This window comes from Lissotriton vulgaris, chromosome 4_1, assembly GCF_964263255.1.
Source record: "Lissotriton vulgaris chromosome 4_1, aLisVul1.2, whole genome shotgun sequence".
In the NCBI taxonomy this organism is placed as follows: Eukaryota; Metazoa; Chordata; class Amphibia; order Caudata; family Salamandridae; genus Lissotriton; species Lissotriton vulgaris.
The window spans coordinates 743,828,138-743,847,419 of NC_141691.1; the positions used below are offsets into that span (position 1 = coordinate 743,828,138).

The 19,282-nt window shown below is 46.8% G+C and overlaps 1 protein-coding gene across 3 annotated transcripts in view; it reads left to right on the top strand.

Annotated features, from left to right (window-relative positions):
- The window catches only part of LOC147722518 (enoyl-CoA delta isomerase 2-like), a 340,043-nt gene that overhangs the window by 95,967 nt on the left and 224,794 nt on the right, over positions 1-19,282 (top strand). For all 3 annotated transcript variants that reach the window (XM_086965044.1, XM_086965041.1, XM_086965042.1), the window contains exon 3: positions 10,222-10,320. In XM_086965044.1, coding sequence (XP_086821170.1) covers positions 10,222-10,320 — 99 coding nt within the window. The remainder of the gene's footprint in view (positions 1-10,221; positions 10,321-19,282) is intronic.

Below are 19,282 nucleotides of genomic sequence, written 5' to 3' on the forward strand. Positions count from 1 at the left end.
TAGGAGGGTGTCTAAGGAATAGGCTTTTCCATTTTAAAGGGTGTTTGGAGACGAAGATGTAGTTGGTGATGATTGAGGAGTTGAGGGTATTTGTGGTGGTCGGCAAATAAAATTTCTGGGTGAAGATATAGAGGTTTTCCCCAGTATTGGAACTTTCATAGATTCCCATGCTTGGTATCCTTCCCCGTCGTCGGAATGGGAGCCTCGGTAAATAAAAAATACCATAGTAGTAAGTACAAAGTGAAAAAATAGGCCTAGGCCTCATCTCATTTTGTAGCTTATCCACCTCTTTTTGTAAAAGGGACCAAATTCTTGCAGTAGCCAATCAGAGCAGCCTCAGACCATAGAACCTTCCTGAGAGAGCCTCAGAGCCTCAGATTTTCTACTGCACGTTGTGCAAGGGAGTCCCCATTGAGCTCTGCTCAATTTTCTTAACTTCTAAGTGTTTTTTTCTACAACTTTTTGCCTGTTTTTCGTCATGTCTGACAAGAAGACACTTTTTAGAACCTGTGCTACTTGCTCCAAAAAAAGGTTGTTTGTTGAAGACCACTGACTGTAAGATTTGCAGAACCTTATGCCTGTTCGTCGTCGACGAAAATGACTTTTTCAACGTCTACGACGATGACGACGAGAGTCGTGTCGACGGCGATGACGACGACGAGTACTACGTCCATGTCGACGACGCCGGTGATCATGATGCTGACGACTAGTTCGTCGACAGTTCCGTCGACTATCCAACCATCGTCGACGATGACCATCTCCCCGTCAACAATTCAGCCTTTAACGACGAGCACAGTTTCTTCGTCGGTGCTTCAGTCGACGAAACAGTCTTTGAAGATTCAACCGTCGACGACTATTACGTCGACGACGACTGGGAAACTTGCAATTTCTCACAGAAAAAGACAGATCACACCGGAAATGACATCTCCACGGCGTGTTACACAGTTGCCTCCCACCTTATTGCTGGTTGAGGACTCTGCAGAGGAGATTGATAGCAATTACGGGCCGGCTTATAGCTCATCTGACTTACAAGTTAAATTACAAGAGGTCATTTCTGAAGAAGGTGAAATTGAACAACAACACTATGTTCCACAAGACTATTATGACCAACAGGAGAAGCCTCACTTGCAGGTTCATTCGCAGAAACCTCCACGTCCGTCCCAGCAGGATATGGTAGCGATGCCATCCACTCTCATCTCTGCTCTACAATTAATGTTGCAGGACTATCGGAGGCGGTTTCCTGCTCCACAGGAGGTTCATCAAGTACGTCCTCCTACACCTCCGCCTCAGTTATCTCAACCACTGGCAGAACACTCTTTGCCTTCAAGAGGGCATGGCCCAGAGCCCGTAGAACATCCACAAGAGGTGGTGGCCATTCGGGATGATGCGGATGATAATACCTCATCAGATGTAGATCAGCAAGTGGACCCTGACCAAGATCAGAATGTGGACTGGAATCAGGATGGCCTTCGAGATCCAGACGTCACAGAGCCGGATACCGCAATCTCTCCTCCAGCAGATATTGGAGGTTTTCACAACTTAATGGAACGAGCATCCAAGAGATTTGGTCTTCCAGTTACCACAGTTCAATCTGAATGTTTTTTGTATGACTTCAAAGAACCATTTCGGAAGTCAGTACGTTCAATCCCCATCATTGAACATGTTTGGTCAGAAGGCTTAAAAGCTAGGCAGAATCCAGCCACGGTCCTCCCAGTACTCCCCAGACTGGAGAAGAAATATAAGGCGCCGGAGGGCAGCCCGGCATGTCTTCTAGGTCAACCAAAACCGGATTCGGATATCTCCCAGGCCACACAGAGTAAATCTAAGAACCCATCTACGTCGGTATCGACGCCACCGGATAAAGAGGGAAGGCGTCTGGACAATGTTGGAAAAAGATTCTTCACAATGCCAGCCTCCTTGTTAGGGCAGCTAATGCTTTGGCGATTCTGGGGAGATACGATCGCCAGATGTGGTGTGACCTCTCCCTGTTTGTGGAAGAACTTCAAGATGGGTCTAAGGACGAGGTCAGAAAGATCTTGACGGAAGGGGAGCGAGCCTCTTCTGAGGTAATCGACTGCGTTATGGATATAGTAAATACGGCCTACCGAGCGCTGGCCGGCTCGGCCGTTTTAAGACGCCAGGGTTGGTTGAGAGCCACGTGATTTCGACAGGAGGTACAAAATAAAATTCTGGATCTGCCTTACGATGGAGAGATGTTATTTGGCAAACACGTGGATGACGCCCTACAAGGCATAAAGAAAGATACAGATACGGCCAAGTCCTTGGGAACTTTACAATACCGCAAGGTGCCCTTTTAGAGGAGCAAGAGGAAGAGGATTCTCATCCTACAGAGGCGGCAATCAGCACCGCTACTCTTCCAACTCCCAACCTGGCCAGTCATACAATCCTCAGTATTCACAGAGGGGGTCTTTCTCTCGTCAGCCGCCGAAAGGACGACACGGGCAGCAGAGGGGAGATAATACCAAGAGACAATAGCGGCCAGGTGGCTCTTTCTACTGTTCCTGTACCCTCGTTAATACCAGTGGGGGGCAGGATTGCCCATTGCCTCAACAACTGGATGGTCATAACAGACCAGTGGGTCCTGAACATCATCAAGGAAGGACACACGTTGGAGTTCCAAGATCTTCCTCCGAGAGCTCCAGACGCCATTACACTCAAACATCTAAAATTCCTTCATCTCGAGGCCCACCAACTCTTCACCAAGGGGGCAATGAATGAATGAATGAATGAAACTTATATAGCGCACGACTTACCCTGGGGCATCTCAGCGCTTGCTTAGGGAACCCGTCCTGGTATTCCCCTGTGAGATAACCCTGGCAGGGTATCCACAAGGTGAAAGCCAGGCATCCCGCCGCGAGGGGCCGTTGTGGAGATTAAGCAAGCTATTGCCCAGAGTCGCAGAGTGTGAACCCGTGAGTCGAGGAGGCACCGGAGCGAGAATTAACGAGTCCGTGGAATTTTGAGCTGAAGACCCGCCGAGGCGGGGAATTGAACCCTGGTCCCGGGCCGAACTCAAGCTCCAGGTCTGCCGCCTCTAACCCCTGAGCCACACCCCTGAACCTTTACCTCTCTCCCAAAAGGGGAAAGGGTTCTATTCCAGGTTCTTCCTGGTTCGGAAGACGAAGAACAAGTGGCGTCCTATCTTAGATCTACGGCAGCTCAACACTTATCTCATCAAGTTGTCCTTCAGGATGATCACTCTTCAGGACATCCTCCGCCTTCTCAATCCAGGGGACTACATGGCAACCTTAGATTTGGAGTATGCTTACTTCCATGTGCCCATTCATCCAGATCACAGGCAATATCTTCGATTTACAGTAGGCAAGAGCCATTTTCAATTCAGAGTACTGCCTTTTGGTCTCCGGTCCGCTCTGCGGATCTTTACAAAGGTACCGGCTCCTGTGGCAGCTTTTCTCAGGAGGCAGTCTTTGGAAGTCTTCCCATATCTGGACAATTGGCTGGTAAAGGCTCCTTCATTCCAAGAGGCGTCCAGGGCAGTCACGAGCTGCAGTCAACTGTTCGAGCAAAAGGGCTTCGGCTCAACAACGAAAAATCGATTTAGCGCCCCTCCAAGACAGCGAAGTTTTTGGGTGCGATCCTAGACACGGAGTGCTGCCTGGCTTTTCCTTCGGAAGAGCGCCAGACCAAACTGATTCTCTCAGCTCGTCTCCTACAGACACGGAAGTTTCTGTCAGTGCGCAAATACAAATCGCTTCTCGGATCGATCTCATCCTGCATACCATTGATACCACACTGCAGGCTGCGAATGCGTCCACTGCAGGAACAGTTGGACAAACAATGGCGTCAGGTGGCAGGCTCCTTCGACGACAAGATAGTAATCACTCCGGAAATGCGAAGGGCAGGCAGCTGGTGGTTGCTAAAAGACAATCTTTCAGTAGGTTTGCCATTCCAACTTCCACCATCTCCCATGGTATTTACAACAGATGCTTCCATGGAAGGGTGGGGAGCGGTCCTCCAAGAACTGAGAGTCACTCTGTACTAAAATTATCAATAGCTCACTGCAACAAGGAACCATCCCCGACTCCCTCAAAGTTGGTCAAGTTACTCCTTTACTAAAGAAACCAACAGCAGACCCCACTGATCTAAACAACTACCGTCCTATTACCAACATTCCCACTCTCGCCAAATTGTTGGAAAAATGCGTCCAACTACAATTGACAAAGCACATAGAACAGTTCGCTCTCCTCAAACCTCATCAATCAGGCTTCCGAGCAGGGCACAGTACCGAAACGGCTATGACTCACATAATTGACAATGCCCTCCAAATTCTGGATCACAATGATACCTGCCTCCTCATCCTTCTTGATCTCTCTTCAGCATTCGATCCTGTGAAACATGAGAACTTACTCGAACTCTTAAAAACAAGAATGGGTCTTTCTGGGACTGTCCTTCAGTGGTTCACCTCCTTTCTACACAACAGGTCTCAGAAATTCAAGTGCAACAACTTGATGTCCTCCCCAGTACCTGTATCGCTAGGTGTCCCTCAAGGATCCTGCCTATCCCCTACTTTGTTCAACCTAGTAATGGAACCTCTCACCACCTTGCTGCAAGCATCCAATGTACACTTTCACATGTACGCCGATGACACTCAACTATATCTCAGACTGGAATCTCCAAAGACATCATGCGTCTGAACTCAACGATCAGAAGCACCCAATCCTGGCTGGCCGATTACCACCTCAAACTCAATGCTATGAAAACTGAGTTCCTGCTGATTTCACCTCACGCGAAAATCTCTACCACTCAAACCTGGCTTAAACACCTAACTGCACTCAACGTCCAACCAACCATCGTGGATTCAGCTAAATCTTTAGGCAGAACACTGGACGCCAATTTCAACATGCAGCAGCATATCTCCAAGGCAACCAAGGGAGCGAACTTTCAAATAAATACCTTGAGGAAACTTAAACCCTTCCTCCCAGCCAAAGACATCCAAACTGCAGTACAAGCACTAATCATCCCTAGCATAGACTACGGCAGCATCGCCCTTTGTGGTCTCCCCTAACTACAACTGCACCCCTAACAGCCTCACTAAACGCGGCAGCGAGACTCGTCACTGGATCAAAAAAACACTCACATATCTCCCCTGACTTTAAGGCCCTGAACTGGTTGCCCTTTGAAGCCAGAATACATCTGAAAATTGCTTGCTTAACGCACAAGGCTATTCACCTGAACTCAGCTGGCTACCTCACTCAGAAGCTGACAATTTCCGGCGGCTCCAGAACCACCAGAAGCACAGAAAACCTTCTCCTGAAGCCTCGAAGATTCCGCAAGGAAAGAACTTACAAACGCTCCTTCTCAGGAATGGCGCCTAGGATATGGAACTCACTCCCTCCTGAAACCAGGCTCATCTCCTCCACTTTCCTTTTTAAGAAAGAAGTTAAAGCTATCCTCATGGCTAAATTCACCTGAACTACTACCTTTGATTTTTTTTAAGACTAAGCACCGATCTGTACTCCTGTTTGATCCATTTGCACATGTGTTTTACCTGTATTATCGTCCTTACCCGATTGTTCTTACTCCCTCCCATTTGTTTTACTCGCTGTGCTCCCTCATGTACCCACCCTCCCGCCTACCCCTAGTCTATGTGAAGCGCTCTGTTATCTGCAAAGATCTTGTTCGCGCTATATAAAACTTTGTAAATAAATAAATTGGAGCTCAGTCCAAGGCAAGTTGCACATCAATCTGCTGGAACTTATGGCCATTCGTCTAGCCTTGCAGGCTTTCCTTCCAAGGATCCACAACCGTTCAGTGCTGGTTCGTACAGACAACACCACAGCCATGCACTACATAAACTAACAGGGCGGGACAAGATCTTGCACCCTGTCGAAGGAAGCACAGAAGCTTTGAAATTGGGTGATCCAACACAATATCACTCTTTCAGCGGAACATCTGGCGGGCACACTCAATGCCACAGCGGACGCTTTGAGTCGCCAAAAGACTATCAGCCACGAATGGGAACTGGATCAGACCATTCTGAATGATCTGTTTTCACGTTGGGGGACCCCAACCATCGACCTGTTTGCAACTCCTCAGAACGCCAAATGCCAGTCCTACGCAAGCAGGGTTCACCATCAGGGATCCTTGGGGAATGCGCTTTTGATTGCCTGGTACGGCGCATTTGTTTACGCCTTTCCTACTATTCCGCTGATCCCGAGACTGATCCGCAAGCTCAAGGCGGAACCGTGCAGAATGATTCTGATTGCACCAGCATAGCCCAAGCAGTTTTGGTGCACAGAGCTTCTTCTCTCCCAAGATCAACCGATTCTCCTGCGTCCTGTTCCAACATTGTTAACAATGGCTCACGGGCAGGTTCTGCATCCAGACCTGAAGTCACTACAATTGACAGCGTGGCTCCTGAGTTCAGAGAGTTTCAGGGTTTAAATCTTTCAGGAGAATGTAAAGATATTTTGGCCCAGGCCAGAGCGCCTAGTACGAATAAAACCTATCTGGCAAAGTGGAAGAGATTCTGCCTTTGGTGTCAGAGAAAAGGTCTACATCCATATACTTCTGCACCGCACCAACTCCTGCCGTACATCCTTTCTCTTGCGAAATCTGGATTGGCTCATTCTTCTATAAAGGTACATCTAGCGGCCATTTCTAGATTTAGACTATCATCATCAGGTCCTTCCCTTTGGTCTGCAAGGATCATTAAACAATTCCTGAAGGGTTTGTTCAGGGTTTTTCCACCAGTCCGGCCTCCACCACCAGCCTGGCATCTTAATTTGGTTCTGTCACATCTAATGAAGGCCCCATTTGAGCCTATTCAAAGGGCTGACATGAAGTTTGTCTCATGGAAACTGGCTCTTCTCTTGGCCCTGACATCGGCTAGAAGAGTTAGTGAGCACCAGGCTTTCACAATTGAGGAACCTTTTCTACAATTCAAGAATGTTGTTCTCATCCTACGAACAAATCCTAAATTTATTCCTAAGGTACCCTCAGAATTTCATCTGAATGAGCCGGTGATCTTAAAGTCCTTCTTTTCGCGGCCCTCCACGCCAGCAGAGAGGGCTTTGCATTCCTGGACATTCACAGATGTCTCAAGTTCTACTTGGAGCGCACAAGACTGTTCAGAAAATCTTCCCAGCTTTTTGTTTCATTCCGTGCTCCACGAAAGGGTTGTCCAGTTTCAAAACCCTGCATTTCCCGCTGGATATCCAGTGCAATCCACTTTTGCCATCGAGGCGGGGAAACCACTTCAGCGAGCAGTTCGTGCTCCTTCTACGAGATCAATGGCTTCATCGGTGGCTCTATTCTCAGGTGTCCCGATCAAGGACATATGTAGAGCGGCGACATGGAGCAGTGTCCACACCTTCACTCGCCACTACTGCTTGGATTCTTCTGTGAAAGAGGATGCGGCAGTGGGCCAGGCGGTTTTGAGGAACCTTTTCCAATAAGTCGGTGAGCTTTCCTTTCTATCCCGCCTTCCTGTTTTGCATATTTTGTATTGCTTGTGGTTCTGCTTTGTGATGCAAATGTGTAATCTGTTTTCTTATCTGGATTACGTATGACATTTACAGGTACACATATTACAAAATATGCTTTTCTCTTTACTGCTAGCTATTTCGATATAAAGCATGGGAATCTATGAAAGTTCCAATACTGGGGCAAGAAAACAAGTTACTTACGTGTAACTTTGGTTCCCCAGTATTGGTAACTTTCATAGATTCCCATGTGCCCACCCTCCTCCCCTGGGAAAGCTCAGCCTTATTATCCAATGATGTTGCTGTTCACAACGGCTACGAAAATCTGAGGCTCTCTCAGGAAGGTTCTATGGGGTGAGGCTGCTCTGATTGGCTACTGCAAGAATTTGGTCTCTTTTACAAAAAGAGGAGGATAAGCTACAAAATGAGATGAGGCCTAGGCCTATTTTTTCACTTTGTGCTTACTACTATGGTATTTTTTATTTACCGAGGCTCCCATTCCGACGACGGGGAATGATTCAAAGCATGGGAATCTATGAAAGTTATCAATACTGGGGAACCAAAGTTACAGGTAAGTAACTCGTTTTCTCATGTTTAAGGTTTTTTTCCCATGTTTGGAGAGATGGAAAGGGTATAGGATAGACCAGGAGTTGGGGCCTAATTTCAAGATGGGTGAAGATGGGGTAGAAGGGGGGTATGTAAGGGGCGGCATGGTAGGGAGAGAGTGTGGAGAGAGGGGAGAAGCAAAGTCCGCTTGGACCACTCTGATTAGGAGGCTAAATACTGTGTTGAGATATGTTTAGCTAAAGCAGGGACCAGCCGTGAGAGGTGTGATTGCAACCAAGCAGGGCAGCAAGTAGAAGAGGACATCCAGACTGCAAGAAGCGGAGCTGGAACAATATGCGAAGGCATAGATGGCGATACAAGCATATATGGGGGAGATGGAGCACATCAAAACACCTAGCACGAACATAACAAAATGAATAGACAGTAGAATATAGAAGATATAATGAAGTAATAGTGCTTCTTACAACAGCTTCACCAATTTGAACTGTGCTTAATAGCTGTTGGTACTGGACAAAACTCTTCTGTTTTTATCATTATGAGGAAAAAGGCTGAGTTCATATGTCAGAATGTGAACCATTAATGCACAGATTATGGGATTATGAATGCAGCAGATCGTATACTCGTTGTGCAGTCTCATTGGCTTTAGTGCCCATTGTGCAGTCTCACTGGCTTTAGTGCCATATTGTTGGAAGCCCCACTGCCAAATAATATGCAAATGGATGGGGTTTTGAATTTACTGTAGACAAAGAATGTTTTCCACCAGGTGTTCCGACTGGTTTTACCGTTCAAGCATGGGAGCCCCAGTTGCCACGATTATGAATGGTTAACAAGTAACTTTAATCTATTCCATGGGCTTTCATCGCCGCAGCAGTGGCTTTCCCTTGGAATATCAGCAGACCTCTACAAATTGTGCTTTTTTATATATGATCAGCGCCTCATGAGAACATTTTGTGTTGATGTAGGTTTTTAAACTATGCAGAAGTGGTGGAGATAAAGGAATACAAAAAGGCTTGCTGCAGAAATAGATGACCAACACATGTGAAAACTCAAGTGCGAAATCGAAAACGTGGAGGGTCTCGTAGTCAAGTGAGCAGGCAGTGTCCTTGCTTGACTGTGTCTAGTATTATTTTTATGGTATCCAATTCTCTCAGATTTATTTACGTTATTTTGTAGTTTATCCCCACCAAAAATAATCATGCACAAAAGTAGCTTACTAGTCGATGTAAACGTTTCACTCACTCAAGTCTACATCTGTGTGTGTATATATATATATATATATATATATATATATATATATATATATATACTTTTTAAACTTGGATAGTTTTCTTATACATACATAAGGAAAAACATTTTTTTAAAATGTCAATTGTCTGAATCCATACTTGAAGATGAGACTAACTTTTAATCATGCAGTATCATAGTAAATTTTATATTTCATTATGCAACACAGATCGCATGTTGTCTCTGGGTGTCTGATTCATTATTTCATCATTGCACTACCAGATTCAAAGAGCGGTCCAAAGGCCGCTGCCACAGATACTGCTATCTTCATGACCTGCTCGCCTGTTGTTGATTGGTATGATGTGATATAACCACTAACTGAGAGACTACTTACTTCAGATTGTACAAATCATTTTTCTCTCAATGTCCTTGAATCAATTTCGACAGACATTGGACACAGTTCCTCCTCGTCTCCCTGCTATGGAGTTCCTCCCCTCCCTCCTACAAATTCTCGCAACCTTGTTTTTGTTTACTGTACCGTACTATGCTCTTGTAACTGATATAACCTACAACGCAACAATCCTAAATTTAAAACTCTCTGATGCCCTCTGGGGTCTGGTTTGCGGTATATAAAACTTTATAAAAAAAGTAAATAGAGTAAGGAAGGAGTGGCTAAAATTAATCATTTGCGGAAGTGAGAGTATACCTGCCACCAATTAAGTAATTGCACTGAACTAGTGTATGATGTTTCCTGTTTGCCGGTGAACACAGTGCATACAGCTGGCAGAGCTTTGCTAGAAGCATGAGTGCATAATTAACCGTTACTAATTCTAATGTTTACTGTATGTTCTGTTGCATGCCTTTTGTAAGGTAGGCACGTTGCTCAGCTAAAATATGAACATGCGTTTTGACGATTGGATTGGTCTTGGACATCTTGTTGAAGTATTCTCCATTATTTCTCCAGGCTACTGAAGGACCCTGTAATGCACCAAAGCCAGGTATGATGGACTTTGTCAATAAGGCCAAATGGGATGCATGGAAGTCTCTGGGTAGCTTATCACAGGTAAGTATTTAGCTAATTGTCCTGCCCAGACAGTGCCATTTTATTACTGTAGAAAATAGTTTTTGAGTGTTTGTTTTTGTTTCTTTTTGTCTTTTACATCTTCAACCTGCATGCATTTCTGTACGAGTTTGTCAAAAGGCACATGTTGGACATCATACAACTCTGAAATGAAAACATTGTAAAGCAATGGTGATCACTATCTGTTGAGGAACCTAAACTAATCATTAGAAGGTGGTACCAATCTTTGTTATTGCTGTGATGCATGAGGGATTCTCTCCCTAAAATGGCTCGGCCTTCTATGAGTATCCTAGGTTGACCATGCTTTTATAACTAAATATTCCTTTTCCCAAAAAGAATTAGATGGGCCTTTGATGTTGATCTCTGCTCCCCTCTTGAGTTGGTAGGATTTGTACCTGGGATTGGTTTAGCAGTACGCAGTATTGCTTACCTGAACAAGAGTTTAATCGTCCTCCTATTTATGGTAATGCTCAGCCTGTTTTCTTGACTAACATTAAGATACCAAGGCCAGGTGTATAGAATGCCTAACAGCACCCTGTGAATACTGTCCCTTTAGTCAATTCAACACCGTCTGACCCCTCCATTGTAAGGGATTTTCCTACTTCCTTGATGTCTCCTAGGGAAAAGGAATTGGACCATTTCGATTATTCATCTGCTTTAGCAAAAACCATCACCGAATAGTGATATTCTGACTGATTACTAAATGATTTGTTAGTTCCTTTAAAATCCCTCATTCATATTCCCAAAGCTAGATCCTTCATCTACTCAAGATGCTAGTGAGTCAGATCCTTTTTCAGGACTGATGACTCTACTGAGTCCATATCCACAGAGCCTTAGATGAAGGTGAAGCCTGTCTCCTCATACTTATTGACCTATCTGTGGCATTTGACACAATAAACCATCAAGCTTTACTTGAGACTCTGAAGAGGTGATCTTGCATTAATGGCACATTACTAGAATGGTTCACTTCCTACCTTCAGCACAGTTCGCAACAGATTAAAATCAACTTCTGCCTCTCTTGACCAACACAAGTCAATCTTGGAGTCCCAAAAGGATCGATCCTCTCACCATCCCTCTTTAATCTCTACATGGAACCCCTTGCAATTATTCTGAAAAAGCAGGGGCTCAATACCACCTTTATACAGATGACACACAAATATACCACAAAATCAAATCACCCAGCGACGTTCGACACCTCAGGGCACGTTAACCAAGATCCAAACCTGGTTTAACACAAAAACTGAAGCCAGACAAAACGGAACTAATACTGTTCTCTCCGAAAAGTAACCACTAACCAATTCAAGACTGGCTCAAGGAGCTTGATGCTCTAAACTGCTCCCTCGTCCTATCGGACTCAGTATAGTCATTAGGCATTAACCTGGACAAGAACTTGTCAATGAAGGACCACATCAAGAACTCTGCAAAAAGTGCGCTTTACTCTCCAAAACATCTCAAGAAAATTAAACATTTCATTCCTCAAGATAATCTCAAGACAATTGTACAATCCCTAGTCCTTTGTAAACTGGACTATGGAAACTCCATCCTAACGGGGTCACCAAAAGCTCACCTAGCCCCACTAAGGGCAGTCCTTAACATGGCAGCCCAACTCATAACTGGTGTAAAAAAATGTGAACACATCTCACCAACCCTTTACGCACTCAACTGGCTTCCCATGGAAGGTAGATATATTTACAAAGTGGCCTGCATCACACACAAATCCCTTCACACCCAATCCCCAAACTACCTAAAAAGTAAACTAGTAAATGCAGGAAAATCCAGAACTATGTGAAGTACCAACTCACTTCTTCTCATCCCTCCAAAACTGAAAAAAAAAATGGCCCAGTGCCAGTCCTTCTCTGGCAATGTACCTAGGATGTGGCACGCACTCCAGATTGCCTCCGATGCAAATCCTCCTTCTCTTGCTTCAAAAAGGACCCGACACTCCTTCTCCTCAACCAATACTTTTCCGACCAAGTCAACCATCCTAGACATCATTAACTTAATGGACTCCCCTCTCACTTTGACCTTCAAGGATGATGGTTATCTGACGTGTCAACCCCCTGCGTCTCTATGTATGTAAATGTAAATGTATAGGCATTTATATAGCGCACTACTTACCCGTAGGGTCCCAAGGCGCTTCGACCGCTGCGAAACCCTTCCTGGCTTCCCTGAGAGATGGTCCCTTAATGGGTATCTCCAGGGTGAGACCAGGCATCCCCGGCGGTCTGCTGGGGCCGTTAGTGAAGATGAGGCAAGCTAATGCCCAGAGTTGCCGAGTGTAATCGCTGATCAGAGTGGGCACCGAGGCGAGAGAATTATCGAGTCCGCTGACCCTGGTCCAGAAACCTGCCGCGCCGGGAATCGAACCCTGGTCCCGGGCCGTCCTCTGCTCTCGGGTCTGCCGCCTCTAACCAGTGAGGATACATAAGTATTATGTCTTTACATAAAATCCCAGGACATGAGGATGCATAAAGATATTAGCAATCTTCTTTTTTTTCCTTTGTGTATGTAAAGCGCTCTGATACCTACGGGTCTAGCTAGCGCTATATAAAATGTTATAAATAAAATAAACATGTTTATCTTGTTGCTAAGAAACTGAAAATTAATAGACATCTACTTCAGACAATGAACACAAACCCTCACTGTCATCTGTGGTTAATGTAGTCCCAGGAAAGGGAAAGGGTCTGGTCTCCTCATTTCTTCAGTGTTATATGTAAATGCATATTCAGAACAAGAAAGCTTACTAAAATTCCTGTGTTGGTTTCTAAGATCAATACAGTTCGTGTTATGTCTGCTATAGCCAGTAGCAGCAGGAAAATATTTACAAGTTTGCAGATTTTCTTATCCCGAATGCTGCAATAGTTTGCTTCTGATTGCCAATGGGTATACAGGGCTGCCTTGCATCAGTTACATATGACTGAAGATCCTGTTTGCTCAAAAGCCAGAGTCATTAATGGCTCTATTTTGTGTTCAGGCACACAAAAGGTGATGGGGGTAATGCTTACTGATCGTCTAAACCAGTAGGTTTGAATGCTAGCTATAGGGATTGCCAGTGCTGCATTACTGCATCCTTTTCATCTCCATTTTAGGTTTCGCCTACGCAGCGTGCATGCGCTGCATAGGCAAAAAGACCTTTAGCTATCGCTTTGGCTTTTCAGCCAAAAACGTGCATGCTTTCCATTGCCTTCAATGGAAACCCATGCACGTCTGGCGATTCACTTGCGGGAGCGAGCGCAGCCTTATGGTAGCAATTATCGCTCTTGCAAGGGAATCGCCCAGCCCCCCTACCCATTCCTCCCCCCTGCTGCCGCTCGAGGCGCGCCCCCCCCTGCTGCCGGCAGCCTGCTGCGCTTGTTAAATTAGTCTAGCTGAATACAGCACAAAGAGCTTTAGTTAAGCCTGATAAACAAACCACCAGCTGGAACGGACTGGATTTATGGAGTAAGGTTGCAGGTTCTAACAGACAGTCAGGCAGAAAATGGCCACCAGGTGGCGCTAGTGTACCACAACCTAACTATTTAAGCACTGGTCACTTAATGCCCATTTGACTCCGATTCAATGCACGTGTTTTGCGCATCGGTCTGTATTTTTGTATTGTGTCCTGGTACTTGCAGTCTTGACTTTCTAATTGATAAACAGTACTACAAGTACCAGAATGCTACCATGCAAGCCACATGAAAGAGAGAAACTTGGACGTACTGTGACTGGTGGCTCTTTGCCAATCTCGGGCGTCTTTTCTGGTGAACACTAACTTTTGGTACACCATAATCTCACTTTTAACTCGCAAGCCCTTATTCATCAGAATTTGTATGGGTTAAAACTGAGCCGTATGCGTTTGGCATTATTTTTGGCTGCTTGCAGTGCAGAACTGAGCAGGTATATTAAGCTCCAGGCTCTAGCACATCACCAGGCAAAAACCCAAGGCAACAGGTTTTGAAGCCACAACTACACAGTCATTGAGCATAAGAACTTCATATGTGGGTAAGAGTGTTTAATAAAGAAAGCATGAGCCATTTATTTAAAATATTGAAAAAAGCAGAGAACTGATATAGCCTTAAACAGAGTCCCATTTTACTCCTTTCTTAAAGTTTTATTACTCAATTTCTTATTGTATGCCCTCGTGCAAATCCTTGAATTGCATTAAATTATTATTGCTCAGTTGCCTATTATGTAAATGGCGAAACATGACTTTCTAGCTATATTTTTTTGTAAAAATGTATCTAAAATTATATCTTGGCTCTGTCACTGCCTTAAACGACTATTGCAAACAGGAGTCTTCACCCTGAGCACCACTAACAAAGGTCTTCGAATGCTACACTATGGGACCTTGTTTTTTAAAATGTTAAGTCTGAGTACCATTAAGTACACGCAAACACAGGGGGGGCGCTAGAGGGCGCGAAATCAAGATGACCGTGCATTAGCGAGGCTCCGGCCAGTCCGAGCGGACAAACATCCATAAACCCCATCCTTCACTACCACCCAAGCACATCAGGCACCGCCGGGGAAAGCCGCTGCCATCCTGCCTGCGGCAAACTTACTCCCAGCGTTCGGGAACATCGGGCGGCGGAGAAACGAGCCGCTGAATATCGGAGCGACTGACTGGAGGTGGGCGCCGGAGCCCCGAGACGGCGAGGACACCAGGCAAGTCCGGGGATGCTCGGGCCCTACCCCGCAGTACGACAGACGGTAGGACTACAGCTGCTGTGACCACGGAAGTGGATGACACTCGCGGATCGATTGCGGGAGTGAGCATAAGAGACCCTGAGCCAGTTTCCTAATCTACAAACGGCATTACATGCTGGGCACGAAATTGCAGACCGAGTGGCATGGCCCCGGGGGGCTGGTAAGGGAAAGAAGTGACGCAGGCGGCAGGAGAAGTGCCGATTGAGGCTGCAGTAGCCACACCGGTCATAACTATTGCCTCGGGGTACCCCAGTACATAATCTGCCATTCAAGTAACACTGGCATAGACCCCTGCACGGAGCACAGACACCTGCATGATCATGGGCAGCGGCGGCCGCCATTTTGAGCGTGCATAACCTCGGCGGGGGAACGGACGGCAGCTGCACACGGAGGCTAGTCTGGGGAGATATTTGTGAAGCCTCGCTGTTGGCCGGAGTGTATCGGAGAGTTGGCGCCCGAGTGAAGGATCAGAGGCCTGCTACCGAAGACGTTGATGTGGGGCGCTTGGCCCACTTACCCCTGAAGACCACGGGCGCCACGCGGAGAGGTTGAAGTAACGGTGAGGAGTGGCGTAGGGGAACACACACAAAGAGGACCTCTTTCTCCACAAAGGCGCAGCCTTACTGGTAGAGGGACCACCGCACAGAGACGACCCCGAACCTGGGCCGCTGCACACCATTGAATAAAGAGCGGGAAGCCTTCACTGCAACGCCATATCCCACGCGCAGATCATTTAACCGACGCCCCGAAGCACAAGACATTACCACAATCACAGTATGGGGCGCACAGAACCTAAACAAGCCAAGCTCTCATTTGACTCCCATAGGGGGCAACGGTCCAGCTCAGCTGAGCACAGAGATAAAAGTCCAGAGGAAAAGCGCAATGACGATTGGAAGGAGATTCTGACCGGTATGAAACAAAGCCTCACGTCCATAGACGCCAAAATTGACACCATGAACTCTAGAATGGATTCCGTGGTTAACCAGCTTGAGCAACACGACCATAGGCTCAAGGAGGCAGAGACCAGGGTGTCTGAGTTGGAGTTGGCGCAGCAGCGACGAGCGCGCAAGTGCTTCAAATGGACAAATTGCTTAAAGTTATAGCAGATAAGAATGAGGACTTAGAAGCGCGCTCACGCCGTAACAGCGTTCGAGTCCTGGGCCTAGCAGAATCCAACAACACGGGCCGGATGGAAGACTTTATGGAAAAACTGGTCGTGGAACTGTTTGGCAGAGCAGCCTTTTCAACACATCTTACTGTCGAAAGGGCACACCTCTCGCTTGCCGTGCGACCACCTCCGGGAGCACCGCTGCGGCCAGTCATTGTCCGCTTCCTAAATTACCGGGACACTGTGCTAAGACTGGCCCGGAAAATGAAGCAGGTGCGCTACGAAAACACGACTTTAGCGTTCTTTCCGGACTTCACCCAAGCTGTTCAGGAAGCAAGACGCAAGTACGCAGCGGTAAAGAAGAAACTCCTGGCACAGAATATCCACTATGCAATGTTATACCCGGCGAAACTCAGGATTACTCATTTAGGCAAACAGCACTTTTTCACCAACCCTCAGCAAGCCGAAGACTACCTCAGGAGGAATCGCAGGGCCACTTCCCGAGAGGCAGGGGAACGCAGGCAATCCAGATACCAAACGCCCACGTCTGATCCGGACTGAAGGAAGGGTTGCGGCTGAAACATAATGAACTCCTTTGGAGTAGCCGTTGCGCTATAAAAGTCCCATTTAACATAACATAACATAACATGAATGTCAAGACATATGGATGTCTAGAGACTATCTTCGAGTTGGTGATGTATTAACAGTGGTACTACTTTTATTGTGGTCCGTCCGGACACTCCCCTTCATCCCACTAATGCAGACCGCCTTACGGGGTAGGGCTGCGGGTGGGTTAAATATCGGAGGTGGAGGGATGGTGTATCGCGGGCCCCTAGTGTTTCCCTCTAAACGGGCATACCCCCAGGTACCCCTCTGGTGAGAGAGGGCACTTAATAGACTTTTGGACTCTAACTGTGGGGGAGGGTAGTGTACCTGTCAAGTTGGGGGTGCCGGCGTGGGTGGAGGGGGGGGGGGAGAAAGGGGCAAGGGATGGTTACTAGTTACAGGGATGGACAAGGGTAATACTCTACAGGTACTGGAAATGAGCACAACTTGGGATAATGGCTGATGGAACAAATGTTATTAAGAGACTCAATATTTTGTCGTGGAATTTACGGGGGTTGAATGACCCGAGGAAGAAGAGCCAAGTGCTAGGTTATATGGATTGACATTGTGTTCAGGTGGCCATGATCCAGGAGACACATTTAAGCCAGGGCAGTCAACCCCAGTTTGCATCCCGATGGGCTTCCCATAGATGTTTTGCCTCGTACTCGAGCTACTCTAGAGGTGTTGCAATCTTGCTGAAACGCGGGGTACATTTTGTGCAAGGGGGGATGGAAGTGGATGTGAATGGACAGTATTGCTTACTTTGGGGGCGACTGCACTCCTACGATGTAATGTTTGCCACTTATTATGGTCCCAATGTAGATGACCCACATGCCCTATTGGAAGTATGGGGTAAGATCCAGACGATAGGTATTACTTACGTGATATGGGGCGGAGACTTTAATACTGTCATTGATCCTAGGATGGATAGGTCATGACCTGGTCCCTTGCACTACACCAACACCCACGAGACACTCCGCGATATAGTAGCCACTAATTATCTTCTAGACACGTGGTGGTACAAACACCCCACAATGCGAGAAGGCACACACCACTCCGCTGTGCACGGGACTTGGGCGAGACTTGATTATGTACTGGTGTCGGTGGGAATGGCGCACTGGATAGAGAAGGTATCTCATCTAGCTTGCACTTACTCAGATCATTTGCCTGTCATGACAGAACTACTTCCCCCGACTGCCCAATCCCCTTACATTCACTAGCGCCTCAATCCCCAACACCTACAAGACCCGGTGTTCAGATCGGAAATTGAACAAGAAATAGGAGAATTCTTTGAGCGTAACGTGAATTCAGTGTCCAGTTTGACGGTGGTGTGGGAAGCCTTCAAGGTAACGGTACGGGGATGGTGCATTTCCGAAGGGGGAGGTATCCTGAAAGATTTGCGCAAAACCCTACACACCCTTGAAAAGAAACTTAAGGCCCTGGAGATGGAATTGGCAGAGGGTGGAGAGAAGGGTGCTACTAGAGCTGTGATGCGTACTAAGATAACAGAATATGAAGAGATAGCTGGCAGGGAATGCAAGTTTAGAGGGAAAGCTTATAGAGCGCGAATGTTTGGGGAAGGTGACCGTCCCGGGAAAGCGCTTGCAAACACGATACGCCCCCCTAAATTTGCAAATGATATTGTGGAAATTCAGGACGAGGCAGGCCAGTCACACAGGACTTTGCCGAACCAATTACAAACGTTTGTACAGTATTACAAAACACTTTACACTTCCCAGAGGAGGCCGCCCTTAGATTTGCATCACTATTTCGAAGACACCGGCATTGGCGTGGCTAGGTGATACCCAGCAAAAGTTCCTCGGTCTGGAACTAGAGGTTGAAGAGATAACGGAGGCGATCATGCACATGAAGTCTGGACGGGCACCTGGGTCCGATGGACTGCCGGTGGAATTTTATAAGACTTATGTGAAGACACTGGCCCCCATTCTAAAGGCAGTTTACTATGAGGCACTGGAGGAAGGAATGTTACCCATGACAATGAGGGAAGCCCAAATTGTTACACTGCTGAAGCCGGGGGAAGTCACCGATCTCTTGTGATTCTTACCGACCGCTGTCGCTCCTAAATTGCAACACCAACATTTTGACGAAGGTGCTAGCAATGCACCTCAATCTCCTGCTGGAGCGATTGGTACTGCCCGACCAGGCGGGCTTTGTCCCGAACAGGGCGACAGCGCATAATCTGAGGACCCTCCTTGCAGTGATGCAAGATATTGATCTTGCTAGTGCTGCGGTGGCGGTCTTTTTAGACGCCTTCGATTCAGTGGAGTGGGATTACCTAATTGGTACGTTGGGGCATATGGGAATGCCGTATGCCTTCATTAACTGGGTAAAACTGCTGTACTGTAACCCGCGAGCCACAGTGTTATTAAATGGAGCCAGATCAGACAGCTTCCCTATTTCCAGGGGCACGAGGCAGGGGCGCCCCCTATCCCCGGTCCTCTGCACGCTGGCAATCGAACCTCTGGCGGCGAAATTAAGGCAACATCATAAAACTAGGGCCCTGATATATCCTGCTAGGCAATTGTT